This window comes from Mastomys coucha, unplaced genomic scaffold (genome assembly GCF_008632895.1).
Source record: "Mastomys coucha isolate ucsf_1 unplaced genomic scaffold, UCSF_Mcou_1 pScaffold15, whole genome shotgun sequence".
Classification (NCBI taxonomy): Eukaryota; Metazoa; Chordata; class Mammalia; order Rodentia; family Muridae; genus Mastomys; species Mastomys coucha.
In genome coordinates, this window is record NW_022196897.1 from 160,140,305 (window position 1) to 160,156,392 (window position 16,088).

Consider the following 16,088-nt stretch of genomic DNA (forward strand, 5'->3'; position numbering starts at 1 on the left):
CCAACCGGAATTCCAGATGTTAAGAGTGAGAGGCTGCGGCTGAGGTGGCATTTGAAAGCGATATTGTCACACACTCTGCACAATGGATGAGCCCTGAGGGACCGCATGCTGTCAGTGGTGGTGGCAGGGGACACAGGCCAGCACTGCTGCCGACAGCCTGAAGAGCTTCCTTTCCCCTCAGAGACCTCTGCTCAGGTAAAGCCATATGCTTGACAATGGCACCGGAAAGAATTTCAAGATGAGCCAAACTAAAGGCAAAGTCAATAAGTTTATTAAGTATTTAGAAAGAATCATAGGAAAAAGGCAGCGTACACCGGGGTTATGGGTGTGAGCTTCTGAAAAGAGTTCTCTTAGATGGCCTGGAACTTAGACCAGGAGGCCCTTGAATGCTAGTCGGCATGTGCTCCCCCATGTCTGATAACACTTAGGTGGCTTCACAGTGGCTGTGTACATGATCCTGTGGCTTTAAGTTGCATTCTTCAAAGGAAGCAATTTATCACAAGGCTTAGAGATTAATAGAGCTTGAAACTAAGTAAAAAACCTTATTCGGATTGAGTTTTGCATCAGTGACGCCATAAGGGGCCATCTGAGGTGCACCTTTCCAGTTAAGGGATGTGAGAGGGGTGCCTCTATGGCAGGGCTTACCACTGCTAGATTTCATTTTCTTTTAAATCTTTGTCTGAGGTGTGTTCAGGGAAACACGCATTAGCTCTCTGGCTATCTTGGCGCTATCACGTGAACTAGAGTTCTTGCATAGTTCTTATGTCCTAAGACTGATTGACTGGGCAGACACGTGGTGATGAGGAGAGGTGGGAAGGTTGCGGATCCAGAACCAATCACCACAGGCCATCTTAGGCGTCCAGGTAGCCGTCGATTGCCCTCTTCTGCACCAGACCTAACAGCTCTGTAACCACTGGTTAAGTCCTTATGAACATATGAACAGACCCCTAGTTTCTACCAATCAAAGGGCCAAGGATGCTGATTCTTGATTAAGTGATGTGGAGTTTTGGCTTTGCAAGATGAGCATTTGGGATGAGTGAGCTAGTTGACTGTAGGCAACAGGAACATGGTCAGTATTACTGGGCCACATTCTTGAAGATAGCACACGGCGGGGGGGGGGGTTGGGCTGGTGAGATGACTCAGCGGGGAAGAGCACCGACTGCTCTTCGGAAGGTCATGAGTTCAAATCCCAGCAACCACATGGTGGCTCACAACCACCGTAATGAGATCTGACGCCCTCTTCTGATGCATCTGAAGAGAGCTACAGTGTGTTTACATATAATAAATAAATCTTAAAAAAAAAAGAAAAAGAAAATAGCACACGGGAAGTGCCATGTGAGGTATAATTTACAACAACAACAACAACAACAACAAAGTGACTTGAGGCCACCCTGGTCTCTGTATAGTGAGTTCCAGCTAGCCAGTGCTACATAGTGACCCATTACTTCAAAAATAAAATAGAGGCTGAGTCGACAGATCAGCTGGTAGTGCTTGGCTAGCATGCAGCCTTGGATCAGCTTCAGCACTGTATGCACTGGGTATGAAGGCTAACACCTGAAATTCCTCACTTGAGAGGTGGAGGCAGGAGAATGAAGGTTATCCTCAGCTACATAGTGACGTCAATGTCAGACTGGAATATAAGAGATCCTGTCTCAAAAACAAAGCAAACAACAATGAAAAGAATAAGAGTAAGAAAAATACTGATTGAAAAGCCTTGAGCTTGATGAAAGACACTCAATCAACAAATTTAGAAAGCCCAAAGAGTTCCAAGTACGACAAACGCAGAGACAGTGTGGCAAAACACAGAATGGAGACTGAGGGAAACACGTGTTCCCTTTAAAAAAGCACACCAAGGCGTATAATTGAGCAGTGATTAACTATGATGAACTGAAGTCCTTAAACTTCAAGAGAGCAGAACAAAAATGTCATAAAAGCTAGACTTTCATAAAACCAGTACACACATTAAAAAATTAAAATACGTGCTGAAGCAGCAGTTGCAGAATACACAAGAAAAGAACAGATCGAAGCCGGGCAGTGCTGGCAGACACCTTTAATCCCAGCACTTGGGAGGCAGAGGTAGGGAGATTTCTGAGTTTGAGGCCAGCCTGGTCTACAGAGTGAGTTCCAGGACAGCCAGGGCTATACAGAGAAACCCTGTCTCGAAAAACCAAACCAAACCAAACCAAACCAAACAACAAAAAGAACAGATCGAGAGGAAAACAATCCTGAAGAGCAAGAAATGAGAGACAAAAGTAAACAGTACATCCAATGGGAAACAATGTAGGTGGCAGAAATAAATACAGGCACGCCAGAAAATATACTAAGTATAAATGGACTACACGCTCAAGCTAAAAGACAAAGACTACCTCTTGAAAACTTTTATTTTGAAAATAAGTTCAGGTGTGTAGAACATGGGAAATACATGAACAACATGGATATTCCTGCCATATAGAGTCATGTTTACTCCATATACGAATGTTTGATGAGGGGGCTATTAAGATCTATTTTACATAGTATATGTTACTCAATGAAATACTAACCACATACTAATAAGAGCATACAGGGCTAATTTTGGGCATTAGACAGAGCTAGGCTCCCAGTCACTTTTAATCATGTGATTTATGTGTGTAACTAATTTATTCTCTCAGTGAGGTCCTAGCAAGGTGTGAAGCGGGTCGCTTTCTGGTGATTGTATTTCTAAATATTTCTTGCATAAACAAATAATGCTATCAGCAAATGGTTCAGTGCAGTGCTCTGCGGTTTGGTAAACACTGAATGCAGAATAGCTTTTATTTATGACAGTTACTGAAAGCATTCAGCAGAGTGGCACGAAATAAGCAAACAATAATTGCCAGTTTATTATATTTATAATTGTTATTTATGAACTGTCACAAGGCCTGGCACATATCACTAACCCGTAAACATTGTGTTTGTAAGAATAATAAGTACTTTATTATATTCAGGCTCAGTAGAGCCTGGCACCACACGTGCGGGAAGAAAGTGGAAGTTTATTCTTGTTAATTATTATTATTAAGTAAAGCACTTAACAACACTTTTCCCCACAGGGCTTACTGAACAGTCTCACTGGAGACCGCCCCTCCTCCCAAGCCCCGGGAGACCACGCCCCTTGTCGCGGAAGCTCCGCCCTCGGCCGCCCAGTCTGTGCCTGCGCAGTGGCCCAGAAAACCGTACGCATGCGCAGTCTCCCTTTTGCCGCTGGAGCCTCTGGCCATTGCCGGAGCCCGGCAGCTGCTACGTACGTGCGTACGTGTGTGCGTCGGGGCGTGCGTGCGTACGTCGTGCGTGCCGTGAGCTCGCCCGGCACCGCGGCCTCGCCCTCCGCCCCTGAGCCCCGCCGCCCAGGCCGCCGCCCCCCCCCGCTCGCGCCGCCGCCCCCGACGGGGAGGACCATGGCGAAGGTGGAGCAGGTCCTGAGCCTCGAGCCGCAGCACGAGCTCAAGTTCCGAGGTAAGCGGCCGACCGGCTCCGGAGCTGTCACTCAGCGGCCGGTGCCGGAAGGGACGCGCCCTGAGGGCAGGACACTGTCCGCCTGAGGCCCGCATGCACCAGGCGCCTAATGCATGCATGTGGAGTCAGTGCATGGAAACAGCCCGGAGTACCCTTCGGTCAGCTCCCCCGAGGCAGTGAGCTGCCGGAGCTACAGCCCACGAAGCCTGTGCACACTTTCTGTGTAGTACACTTTCTGTATACATTTGTGTGTAAAGGTGCACTTTATACATGCAGGCATGCACAGGTGATTAAAAAAGTGCACTTATACAAATCTATATGCACAACATATGCATGTTATTGATAGTGTGTATACATACTCGTACGTACATATATGTATATGTGTACACACACAAGTGTATGTGTGTGTGTATGTATGTATGTATGTATGTTTGTTTCCATTCACTAATTTTAAGGACCACGAGGCAACAGGGTCCATGCCAAGCCTGTTCTTTGCTTGGTTGCATGTTTGAGTCATGAGATTGGGCACTGGAGGCCTATAAAGCTCAACAACCGGTAAGCAAGATGGCAGCAGATAGTGGTAAGTACTAGGAGGAAGAGGATGGAACTGGACTCAACGGAGGTGTGCTTTAGGTTGGCTGATGTGATCCTCTGTGACTCGCCCCCATGCAGCCCACAGGCCCACAGCGGGTGCTCACGATTTTGGGTGTTTCTCTGCCGTTGGGAAGTAGCTTAGGCTCACAGCTTTTATCTAGTTGCCGCATTTGAGTTCTGACTTCAGCCGTTCAGATCCTCAGCCATTGGACCCACAGACTCTTGGAAAACACTTCAAAGCTGTGGCTGTTCACCTTGCCTTCCAGGTTCACGGTGTGCAATGGCTCTTAACAAGGAAGCAAAGGCCGTCCAGTTAACCTGAAAACAGAAACCTTAGGCAGCGAGCCTAGCACAGCGCTGTAGAGGTGGTTCACCAGGTAAAGGAGTTTGCTGCCAAGGCTGAGAACTTTAGTTCAATCCCTGAGGCCCACACGGTCAAAGGAGAGAGCCGACTTCCGCACGTTGTCCTCGGACCCTGACAGGTGTAGCCTGGCACACTTGTGAACAAACACACCGATACATACACAAACATTTTTTAAATAGAAGCATCCACTTAAATGTGGATCCTCATCACCAGAGGTTTCTCCCACTTATCTGGATCCCACTTGTTAGTGACAAGAAATTGGTGTGCGTTTGGTAGCAACTGTTTGGAATTTCGAGTTCTCAACCTTTTCCAGGTTATGATGTTGCATGGTCCTGTGCATGACTGCACAGCAGTGGACCACCATCTGGTTATAACCATAGCTCTGCGTCTTTTGTGTGTTTGCATCCTGTCATGTATATAGAGTGCCCATCTCTGTGGTGGGGGTGCGTGTCATGTAAGCTCTTTGGCGTGTGTTTGTGTTTACTTTGCGTTTATGGATTGTGATAGGAGGTATGTGTACCACAGTGAGCGTGTGGCACTCAGAAGACAACATGTAGGAATCATTTCTGTTCTTCCATCACGGGCATGCCAGGGATTGAGCTTAGATCTCCTGTCTTGCATCGCTTTTGCTTGCTGAGCTGTCACACACTGGCGTTCTCTTTTAGAGATACGGAGTTCTCAGGTTCTGAGGTCAGTTCAGGTTGACCTCAGTCTTGAGATGATCCTCGTGTCTTTGCTTCCCCAGTGCTGGCGTTACTGGCGTTACTGGCGCAGCACATACTTGAACAGCATACTGTAATCAAATGGGCTTTGTGCTGTACGTTTCTGTGCGCCTGTAGGGTGATGTAAGGCTGGAGCGCGTTGCGGTCAGCTATGATGTTCAGAAAGGTCAAGTAGGTTGAACACACTTTTACATAAACATATTTTCAACTCAGGAAGGGGTTGTTAGGATCTAACTTTATTGAGGGACGTCTTTGACTTTCTGTTATGTTCTCAGTGGCTTCTCTGGAGGGGGAGACTGGGAAAGGAAGACCGTAGCCAAAGTGACTTTACTAGGGTTGCCTGGAGCCCTTCCCCGTGACGTGGCACACTTATCCCATTGTTCTGCCTCCATGTGTCGGAACCCAGGAAAGTTCAAATCCACTAGGTTGCTCTCACCGGTTCTTCTCCGACACCCACCTGTCCTTTGCATCCAGGGAAAAAGGGGGCAGATGAGGTGACCCAGATTAGAGAGTGTGGGGAAACAACTTCCCAGGGTGTGGGAGGTCAGATCATAACAGAGTATCACAGAGTCTGGTTACAGAGGTCCAATGACAGCAAGGGGGAGGTGGGTGGGAGTGTTCAGGCATGGCCAGAGTGTGCATAGAGGTCCACAAGCTGGAGTACTTGCTTCTTGGGGATGTTAGGTAGGAGGTGCGGCGAGAGTAGAGGGCCGACTGGCCAGTACATGAGAGTCAGGTCTACACACCCACTCGACTGACCTTCCTCGGGTCAATGCCCTAAAGCCCCAACACACTACTGTCCCTGAGGAGGGGACACCAGTGTTCCAGCTCTTCCAGTTCAGGATGTGTGACCTTGGCTGCCATTTGCTCTCTTCCCTTTGGGTTGGTGGTGGTGCTAAGAAGGTGACACTTCTCCGCCCAACATCACTGGTTGGCAAGGAGATAGTCCAGAGGTTTGGTGTCTAAATGTCCTCACTTTAGGAGAGTCGTCCAGGGATGTGTGGATACTTGAGGGGGTCTTGTGAGTGCCAGCCATGCATTAGCGTGGAGCCCTTGCTTTGCAGAGGAGGTCTCACTAAGCTGGTATGAAGTGAGTGGTTTTCCTGCCATAGCTCCCTGGTGCTGGGATTGTATGTGGCGCCACCAAGCCCAACTGAGGTATTCAGTTTCTTGGTTTGTTTGCTTTAAGCTGAGTGCCGAGACAGTAAAAGGAGAGGCCCAGTAAGTTGGCTTGCTGTGTTAAGGGAATTCATTCCAGGGTGAGAACCTTCAGACTTCATGTTGTCCAGAATAATGCCTCTGATTTCTGAAGTTCATCTAACTGAATTACACTTAGGAGCTAATCAAAGTACTTGTCATCCAGGGAATCGTGAGTCTTTTTCTGCAGTTGAAGATGATGCTGTGGGATTTAGTATTGGTCATAATCTTGGGAATTTTGTATGGTGTGTTAAATTTAAATGTGTTATAGTCTGGCCGTGGTGGTGACACATGCCCGTAAACTAAGTACTTTGGAAACTAAGGCAGGAAGATTGTGAATTCAAGATCTGATTGGACTACATCTCAAGATAACATAAAAATAAAATAAAACCAAACACAAAAACGGCTGAAGTGTGATGTAGGTCAGTGGTAGTGGGCTCTTGGTTTGATCCCTACAACACACACACACATTACATGTGCACACACAAGTACACACATGTATACACACACACTGCATGTGCACACACAAGTACACACATGTATATACACACACTGCATGTGCACACACAAGTACACACACATGTATATACACACAGCTACATATGCACACACAAGTACACACATATGTATATACACACATACACACACACACTGCATGTGCACACACAAGTACACATATGTATATACACACACTGCATGTGCACACACAAGTACACACACATGTATATACACACAGCTACATATGCACACACAAGTACACACACATGTATATACACACATACACACACACACTGCCTGTGCACACATAAGTACACACACATGTATATACACACACTCACTGTATGTGCACACACAAGTATACACACATGTATATACACACAGCTACATATGCACACATAAGTATACATATGTACATGCACGTGCACACACAATTACAGAAGAAAACAGCCTACAGGTTCCTACACTTTGTTTAGTTCTATGGACCATGCTACATTGTACTGTAGTAAACACCCAGAGGAGAAAGGCTAATGGGAAGACATAGGGTGGGGGTTTTCTGGACCCCTGGTCTTTATGGAGTCAGAATAGAAATTCCTTCAGATGAGGGCACTTTCTGAGAGCGTGAAAGACTTCAGAAGCTTGTGGAAGGAATGTTCCCTTCTCTTCTCCATCCAGGCCTTGTAGGCTCTGACTGCTTCTTCCGTCCTTCTAGGAGCTCTGACTGTGTCTGCCTCCAACCTCTTAAAGGCTTGTCTTTCTTTTCTCTCCTGTCAGATATCCTCTGCGGGGTGTGGTGTCTTGTATATTTTAGGTCATTGTCCAGGAATCAACACCCCCACACCAAGTTCTATTGAAGTCATAGCCGGGAATGATAGTTAAGCACCTCACTGGGTTGAGGAACAAGCCTGTTGTGGGTTCGAGGCCTCCTTGCTTTGTTCTAGCAAAAGCTGGTTCAAAGCCTGTGATGTTTGGGAAGTCAGAAGCAGCTAAAGTACCTAGGTAGGGTACTCACTTGAGTACTCCAAGCTGGTGGGTAGACACTGTCTCTTGTATGGAGAGAAGAGGCTTAGACTCGTTGGTTCAGGTCATCGAGTTGGTACAGTACAAGCTGGGAAGAAACCAGAAGCAGCCTCCCAGCCAGAGGCTGGAGTCCTCAGAGGCAGTAATTACCTTCCTACCGCTTGCTCAGTGGGTCAGAGCTCTGGTTTCCTTAACATTTCAGGATCCTGTTGGCAGACTGTGCTTTACAGCACAACAAAATGTCAGCAGCGTGCTTAAGGTTCTTTATGGCCGTGGTTTAAATCCATCCTGAATAGATCATCTTCATGTATTTAATTATTAACCAGCTTGCTCATCAAAAAAGCCAGTGGCATTAAGTTTACTGGGCTGGAGTCAAACTTCAGTCTTCATTGACAGTACTATTTACTTCTGAAACCTTGTCCCTAGGAGAAAAATGAACTAGAAGGTAACTTTCTCTTATCGTCTTCTTTTTCTTAAAAACATTTGTGCAGTCCTTGGCCTTGTACTCGGAAGGCAGGCTGGTTCTCTGTGAGGGCTCGTGTCAGGCAGCCTGGCAGTTCTCTAGTAATTTTTCATCCCTGTGTTGTCTTATTGAAGTAATTAGTCTGAACTGATGGTTCTTAAAGAGCAGGATTCTTACGTGGCATTAATGCCACCTTTTATTATTATGCTTTCCTTCCACAGAGATAGATGTATTTTGAGCCTGCAGTCTTAGGCTAAGTAGTTGGAAATGAGGGGTGGGACAAGGGAATAAGTTCCAGAGAATGTTAGAACTAGAGACTTAAGTTTTAAGACGAAGAACTTCCTCCAGACTGCTCCATCTGTCTCTTCATTTGGTAAAAACTTTGCCATCTGAAGGCTGACCTGGCCTTGAAGGAGCACTGCTGTCTGCGAGATGACAGAAGATGAGCAGACGAGCCTTCCATTAGTCAAGATGAGCTTGCGTGGAGTCTTTCATAAAGTAAGAGCCTTGAATTGTACTAAAACAAGGGTGCATTATAGGACCGGCATGTCTCGTTTTCTGTCATTTCAGGGCCTTCTAGGCCCACGCACGGTCAGCACATCACATCCAAAGAGCTTTGGCCTTGTTCACCGGTTCTTTGAAGCCTTTACCTGGGGACCTGGGCAGCTCTGCCTCAGAAACAAAAGTGGCTTAGAGAGCCTTGCTCACTGAACTTGATGGTCATTCCAAGATTATCTTAAAAACTAATGGTGTGGTAATAAAATACCTCCTAGAATTTCTATTTTTCAAAACGCTAAATGCATCCTTTAAACAGAAGCTGTTGTTGACTGGAAACAGGCCCTCATGGATACTAAGGGGTTCCTCCCATGCATGGGGTGGTTGGAGTCATTGCTGTTAAAATATATAGTCTCAAGAAATTTTTTATTATTTATATGTATAATATTAAAAATACATATTTGCTGTTTAAAATTGGTTGTCTAAAAGTATGTTTAATACATGTTTCTCCCACCCCTACTGCTGATAGCTCCTTAGTGCTGGCTCACGCAATTTCATTGTCTGTAGAGTGAGGCGGGAGGTTTGCAGGTATGTAGGAATGGTCATCAGGGTAATTTCTGTTAATTTGAAGGTCTTACTATGTTTAATTTTTTAAAAGATTTATTTATTTTTATGTAGTGTTTGCCTGCATGTATGTCTGTGGGGGGATGTCAGATCCTCAGGAACTGGAGTTTCAGAACAGTTGTGAGCTGCCATGTGAGTGCTGGGTCTCAAATCCGGGTCCTCTGGAAGAACAGGCAGTGCTCTTAACTGCTGAACCACCTCTCCGGCCCTGACATTTTTAAAATTTTTATGTACAAGACTTGCATGTTCTCCTTCACTAGGAAGCCTTGAATAACCTATTTAAGAAAGGTCGCTTGGTTCAACTTAATGAAGCCTGTGTCCCTTGAGTACTTAGGGGAGCACGGCAGGCACAAATCCATCCTGCCTGTGTTTTCACTAAGAGCAAGGATCCCTTTCAGAGTTTTGACGTGGCTCCAGCACAGTGGCTAGGGACCTGTCACTCCTTCAGGTGTAACTTGCTAGTGACTGCAGCACGTGCATGAGTCCTTGGGATGATCAGCCTGTCCTGTCAGGGTCTGTGGCATTTACAACTGCCTCCCCAGAAACCCTGGACAAGAGCAGGCTGTGGTTCCAACCACCTCCTGGGTGTCAGCGGAGCTCATGAATGATAGAGATTTTCTCAGCTTGCGGAGACTGACAAACTGAATCAGTAGAGGTGAGTGTGCACTCAGAAGGCACTGCCTGAGGTAAACAGCCCTTCCAGGTGTAGCACAGCCTTTCCCAGCTGACCCCTGAGCTTTCCTGTGTGAGCCCTCAGCAGAGAAGCAGGGCAGGGTGACTTATCTGGTGACTAGTGGCATCTCTCCTTTGGGTAGAGGGCAGCTTAAGGTTCTGTACTTGGTGTGGCCAGAATGAAGCTGGTGGTGAGTTCAGGGCAGCTTGAGGTGCACCCTGTTGTGTCTTATGTGTGATGGTATTTTTTTTTTTTAATTTTAAACATGCCTTTATTTCCCATAAGTACACAGATTTTACTCAGACACGTGAACACCCCTGCACTGAAAAGACTGGGTATCGTTAAGAAATGATCTTCTAAGACAGCAGACACCTCAGTGCAATGAACCAATCTGGGTTCCATGTAACCCTAAGATGTGAATTCGAGCCTGCCGGTATAGGAGGAAATGTCAGGAGAGAGCGGCAGCGCTCCCAAGTGGGGGTAACCATTTCTCTGCTGGGCAGGAGAGCTAAAGCAGTTGACTCATTTGCCATAGGAACAGGCAGGTTCTCCCCCGGATGTCAAGTTCAAGGGATCTACAAGACAAGACAATGCAAGGGGTTGTGGGTAAGGTGTACATTTTGACAGTGGGAGTCTAGTCATGTTAAAAACTCCGAGAACTCACTGTGTGATGGTATTTATCCACAGTTGTGATACTTGGACATTCTTCCTTTTGTAGTATTCATGCTCTTGATACCACATGCTCCTTGCCCTCATCTCTTCCTGCTTGCTCATTGAGTGGCACTCACATCTGTGTTGAGCAGCCTAGACAGGCCATGACTGTTGTGGCCACCTGTGCCCTGTCCCCTCTGTGATAGGCTTGTTTGGCTCTGGCTGACGAATAGCCTTTTAACACTCTTCCAGTCTGAGACCTGTCTTTCTCCACATTGGTACAACTCTTTGAAATGCAAATCTGATCATATTTTGCTTAAGTTTGCTAATGTTGTCCAGTGGCCAGTAAAGATTGTATCCTTTAGCAGATAAAGTATGGCTGTCACTTCCCTTCACTTCAGTGTCATCTCCCTTCCAGCCTGTGCTCACCTTGGCCATAGGACTTTTACACAGACCCTCGTTCTTGCTCTCCTGATTAGTTCTGAGGCTCTATTGCTGTTTCTCTGTAGTTCTGAGGCTCTGTCGCTGTTTCTGTCTCTGTCTCTCTTTTGCTCCTGCTCTCTCTTGTTCATTGTTCCAGTATGAGGCCTTGCCCTTGACCCTGTGTGTTTTCCTTGGTGTACTGTGTTAGTTGGGGCCTGTCTCTTTCCTCCCCAAGCCTTGTGTAGCCAAATGACTGGACACAGTGTATTCACTCAACCCAGGGCTTCTTGCTCCCTGAGTCTTGTCTAGGTCTCTCCTCTCCTCTCCGTCTCCTCTACCCTTGCTCCAGATGTCCCTGTGGTGCCCTTCGCCCTCCATCCTCACTTGGCAAATCATTCTTTACAACAGCTGAGGATACAGTGAGTTTAACCCGTCACCTCAGGTCTTCTCTTTGCCTTTGCATCCCTCTCTTTACCCCTCCCTGGAGCCTATCTATTACCAGGTTTCTCTCAGTGACACCTGCCTGACTTGTCCTCGGCTCTCCTGGAGACTTGCTGGCCTCTTGTCTCTGTTTCCATTTATCAGGATTATGGCCTTAGGCTTCTCTTATCCTTCCCTTTCAACTGTGCCCTGACTACTTTGTGGCTCCAGGAGGTACTTTGGCTCTTTTGGCTGGCTTGAGCTCCTGCCAGACTGGTTGTCGTGGAAACTGTAGACTCAGCCTGCCCGCCTTCATTGGTAATTTTTACCTCTGAGTGTGATCCTGTGTCTTAGGAATGTTTTCACTTCCAGTTAGGCAGACATCCTCGATTCCCTTTTCCCTCATTCTCACACCCGTGAGACCATTTAAATCATTAAAGCACCAGTCTGTGGGCTGCACACACCCCTGAGAATGTAGTTCTGTGTTCTCTCAGTCTTCCTGTTTCTGTCATACTTTGAACTGTTGTGTATACAGTTGACAGACTCTCATTTCTTTAGCACTGGGGACTGACAGGATCCCATGAATGGTAGGCATGTACCCAACTGTGGAGCTCTATCCCCAGCCTTTCTTTGTGAGGGAAGGGGACCTTTTATTTTGAAGCAGGTGTCTCTCAGCTGCCTAGGCAGGCCTTGAGCTTTTTCTGCTCCTACCTCAGTCTGCTAGGTTAGCTGGTATTACAGGCCTGTGCCACCAGGCCTGGTTCAGAAAATCCTTCTTAATTGAAATGTGACCTTGAGAATTCTCTATTTAAAAACATTTGTTGACTCCTTCAAGCTTGCGTCACACCTTCACTGTGTTGGGAGAATAATGTAAGTTAGTTTGAAGAGCTTATGATAGACATTGAGACTCAGGCTCATGTCAAACTTGAATTTTAGAGATAGACCATGTTGGTCTCAGTTGCATGCTTAGTCACAGTCTTAGTTATGGATGGGCTTCTCCATTCCAGTGGACCAGTTGCTCTGTCTCTAGTCTTCTGCGTGGGAGGCAGTAGTGTCCATCTCTCTAGCCTGTGAGTCCAATCCAGAGCCTGGACCACTAGTTCTCCAGTTCCTGTTGCCCACAGCATGCCTCTGCTGCTGTGGAGGAAACCTTGGGGAATCCTTGTTTTTTATGGAGCTCATCTTCCAGTGAAGAAAATTGGATTCTGGTGTCAATCCAGGACAAGAGAGAGGTGAATGCTGAGTGAAGGCAGGCATGAATGAAAGGATTTGGGAATAGCTCTGTTCTTATCTTTTTATGTGTTTTACTTATTTTTATTTGTGTGTTTTATTTTAAAAATTTAAAAATATTTTTGTTTTATCTTTACATTTTAAAATATTTAAAAGATTTTGTGGTTCTGGGGATGGATCATGGGGCCTTGTCTATGCTTGGCATATGCACTTTCATTGATCTGTATCCTGACCCCTGGGCTCCATTTTAAATAGGGCATTGGGGAAGTCACTTTACTGAGGTTGGTGATATTTGAGCTAAAAGGTTGACCTATATACAACTTATGTAAACCTGAGATGTTTGGGGAAAGATATTTTAGACACCAGGAATGGCAAATGCAGAGCAGGTGGCTGTGAGCCCCTGAAGTCAAGGAATAGCAGCAGTCTTGTGCATTGAATGACAGAGGGGTAAGGTGAGCTTTTAAGGGCACAGACAAGGAGACTGCTGGAGAAATGAGATTGTGCTGTGATGGGTATGAGGAAGATTTGGAGAGATATATTTTTCAAATGGCCTGCTGTTATGTCTGGTGATTTGGTCTAGGTGTGGGAGCTCTGTGATGATCTGGGCTTCAGGACAAGAGAGTCAGGTCGATGGACCAGAGTAGCAGCAATGAAAGGGAAGAGGTACTCGGGTTCTGACTGACTTGAGGATGGAGTCCTCAAAACCTGCTGTCCAGGTAATCGGGGCCAATGTAATTGACTTGCAGAGGGGCATAATGGGGGGAGTGGGTCTTAGGCAGGTTGGGTGGGTGTGGCAAGTACACATGTAAAGAAATGTGCCTGGAGAGATGGAAAATGGATAGTGGGCTGGGAAGCCTAGAAGATGGGGCCAGGCTGCACACACAGCTTGTTAAAGCACAATAGGAAGGAGTGATCTCTCCTGCTGGAGGGATTCCCTAACCCGTTCTAAACTAGAAGATGATTGAGCAGAACCTTGAAGAATGAACATACTTCCCAAAACAGAGGAGGGCCCTGGAATGGCTGTTTAGGTTCTGCAGTAACAGGGAAACCAGACCAGAATCCACCCTAACCAACCAGCTACATGCTGCTCTTTCTCCCATTGGTGAAATGAGAAAGGCAGTTGAGCAGAGTCACAGAAGGCCAGACATGTCCTCCATGGTCTGTGTTGTTTGTAGTAGAGGGGCAACTTGGGGGAATCCTGTAGCCTGAGGGATCGAAACTACCATGAGCCATAATTTGTATTGCAGTAGCTGCAATCCAGAGCAGTTGAGGCCCTTGCTTTAGGATCAGTCCAGCCCCTAGGCTGGGTGTGTCTCAGCTGGTCCCTCTGTGCACTCAGATGTTTTTATGGGAATGGCTTGCTCTATATGGTCACAGTGATCATGGATTTTAGTCCTTTATGTAGAGAAAAATTACTAGGTGTTTGTTAGTTGATGAGGTAAAGAATATGCACAGGAGAATTTGTCTTTTGAAGATTTGGGGGGGATGGTATATAAAAATTCAGCTTGTATTGGGTCTGTCCTGCTGGATGGCCTAAGGAAGTGTGGAGGGATTTGCTGTATATAGACAGCCATTTTTCTATTTAGAAAAATCTAGAATATCACAGCAAGTCAGTCAGTCAGTCTGTCTGTCTGTCTCTGTCTCTGTCTCTCTCTCTTTCTTTCTCTGTGAGTGTGTGGTGTGGGTGTGATTTGTAAGGCTGGCTTAGAACTTATAGCAATTCTCCTGCCTCAGCCTCCCAAGTGCTGCAATTTCAGGACTGATCCACCACACCGATCTGAACTATGTCTGTCATTAGGTAAGTGGAGTTAACTCCTATGCTGGTAACAACTTCTGCCCAAGTTGGAAGTTGGGTTCTCTTAAAATTACTGCGACCACTACTGGCCTGGACATATTCTGAGCAGGAACTTTGATTTTTATAAATTATATTACAATGACTATCGCCAGAAGTCTGTTGGTCTTGGACAGCAATGGATTAGTACAATATTTTTGTACCCACAGGATGTTCTGGGCATGAGCCTTCTTGCAGAAGTATGCCACAGTCTGGGTTTCATAATACATAGCTTTTCTTTGAGACTGGGTTTCACTATGTATCCCTGGCTGGCTTCAGACTTACAGAGTTCCACATGGCTCTGCCTCCCCTGTGTTGGGATTAAAAGTTTGTGCCATGATGTTTGGCTACAGGAGCTTTCTTTATGTAGAAAAGAGAACTAGCCGGATAACTGAGTAAGCTCCAGACATAACACAGTTAGTGGACACTAACTTTACTTTAAACCTTTCTGTAGTGAGGTGAGTGAGACTGGGCAACTAGGTGTCTTTACTCCTTGGCTGCCAGCCCTCACTTCCTGCTTTTCCTCACTCACCAGAGGAGCTGAGTGTGGCCTCTTCTGTGTTTGCTCTGCTGGTGGGCTGTAACCTAATGTTCCTTAGCATGCTTGTCAGACACAGTTGAGATACAGATGCAGGACATTCTTTCAAACGACTGTGTCATATTCCGTTAGACAGATGTAGTACCTGTGTTGCACTTGAGACTTATCTCTGTCTAAAGTCTCGGCTTCTTTGTTCCCTGGACCGCCCCTCCTGCCCGACATCCTGTGTTTTCTAGGTGGCTGTGAGTCTGACCGCAGGTCTTTAAAGCTAAGAGACTGCTGGCTGCACTCCAGTTTTCCCACCTGTGGAGGACCTAGGGGCAGGTGGGTTAAGGAGTTAGGAAGCTAGGAATCAGGCGCGCCTCCAGTAGGGGGTGTGATCTACTTCTGCCAAGTTGGCCCTAGGCCCCTTTGATGGCCCTGTCAGTGACAGCTCTGGGTGTTGATTTCTCCGCTGTAATCATGGGTGTGGCATGGCTTGGCAGCCTCCTGTCTCCTGAGGATGTTGGGGAGAGAACTTTTATTAGTTTAGAATATTTTGGGCTTAAAATTTCTTTGAAACAATTTTATCTATATGTACTGTTCTTTATATGACTATTTCAAAATAAGAGCCATAGGATTGGGCTTCAGCCTGTGCTGTTTCAAACACAGTGGTTGCGATACCTTGGTGGGTTTTGTTTTGTTTTGTTTTTTTGCCACAGGTTTTCTCCATAGCCCTGGGTGTCTTAGAACTCAGTCTGTAGACCAGGCTGGCCTTGAACTCAGATCTGCCCAGGGCCAGAATTCCTCATCCGCTCCTACACCTTCTACTCCAACCATCTCTTCTGAGCCTACCAGTTCTACCACAGGGACCCCTCCTGCCAGGAGCCTACCCACT

The 16,088-nt window shown here is 46.4% G+C and overlaps 1 protein-coding gene across 1 annotated transcript in view; it reads left to right on the forward strand.

Moving 5' to 3' along the window:
• The first annotated feature begins 3,256 nt into the window (after window positions 1–3,256).
• Vapb (VAMP associated protein B and C) overlaps window positions 3,257–16,088 on the forward strand; it is a 44,897-nt gene continuing 32,065 nt past the window's right edge. The window contains exon 1 of the mRNA XM_031372913.1: window positions 3,257–3,468. Within this exon, the coding sequence (XP_031228773.1) occupies window positions 3,411–3,468 (58 nt within the window). The 5' untranslated portion in view covers window positions 3,257–3,410. The remainder of the gene's footprint in view (window positions 3,469–16,088) is intronic.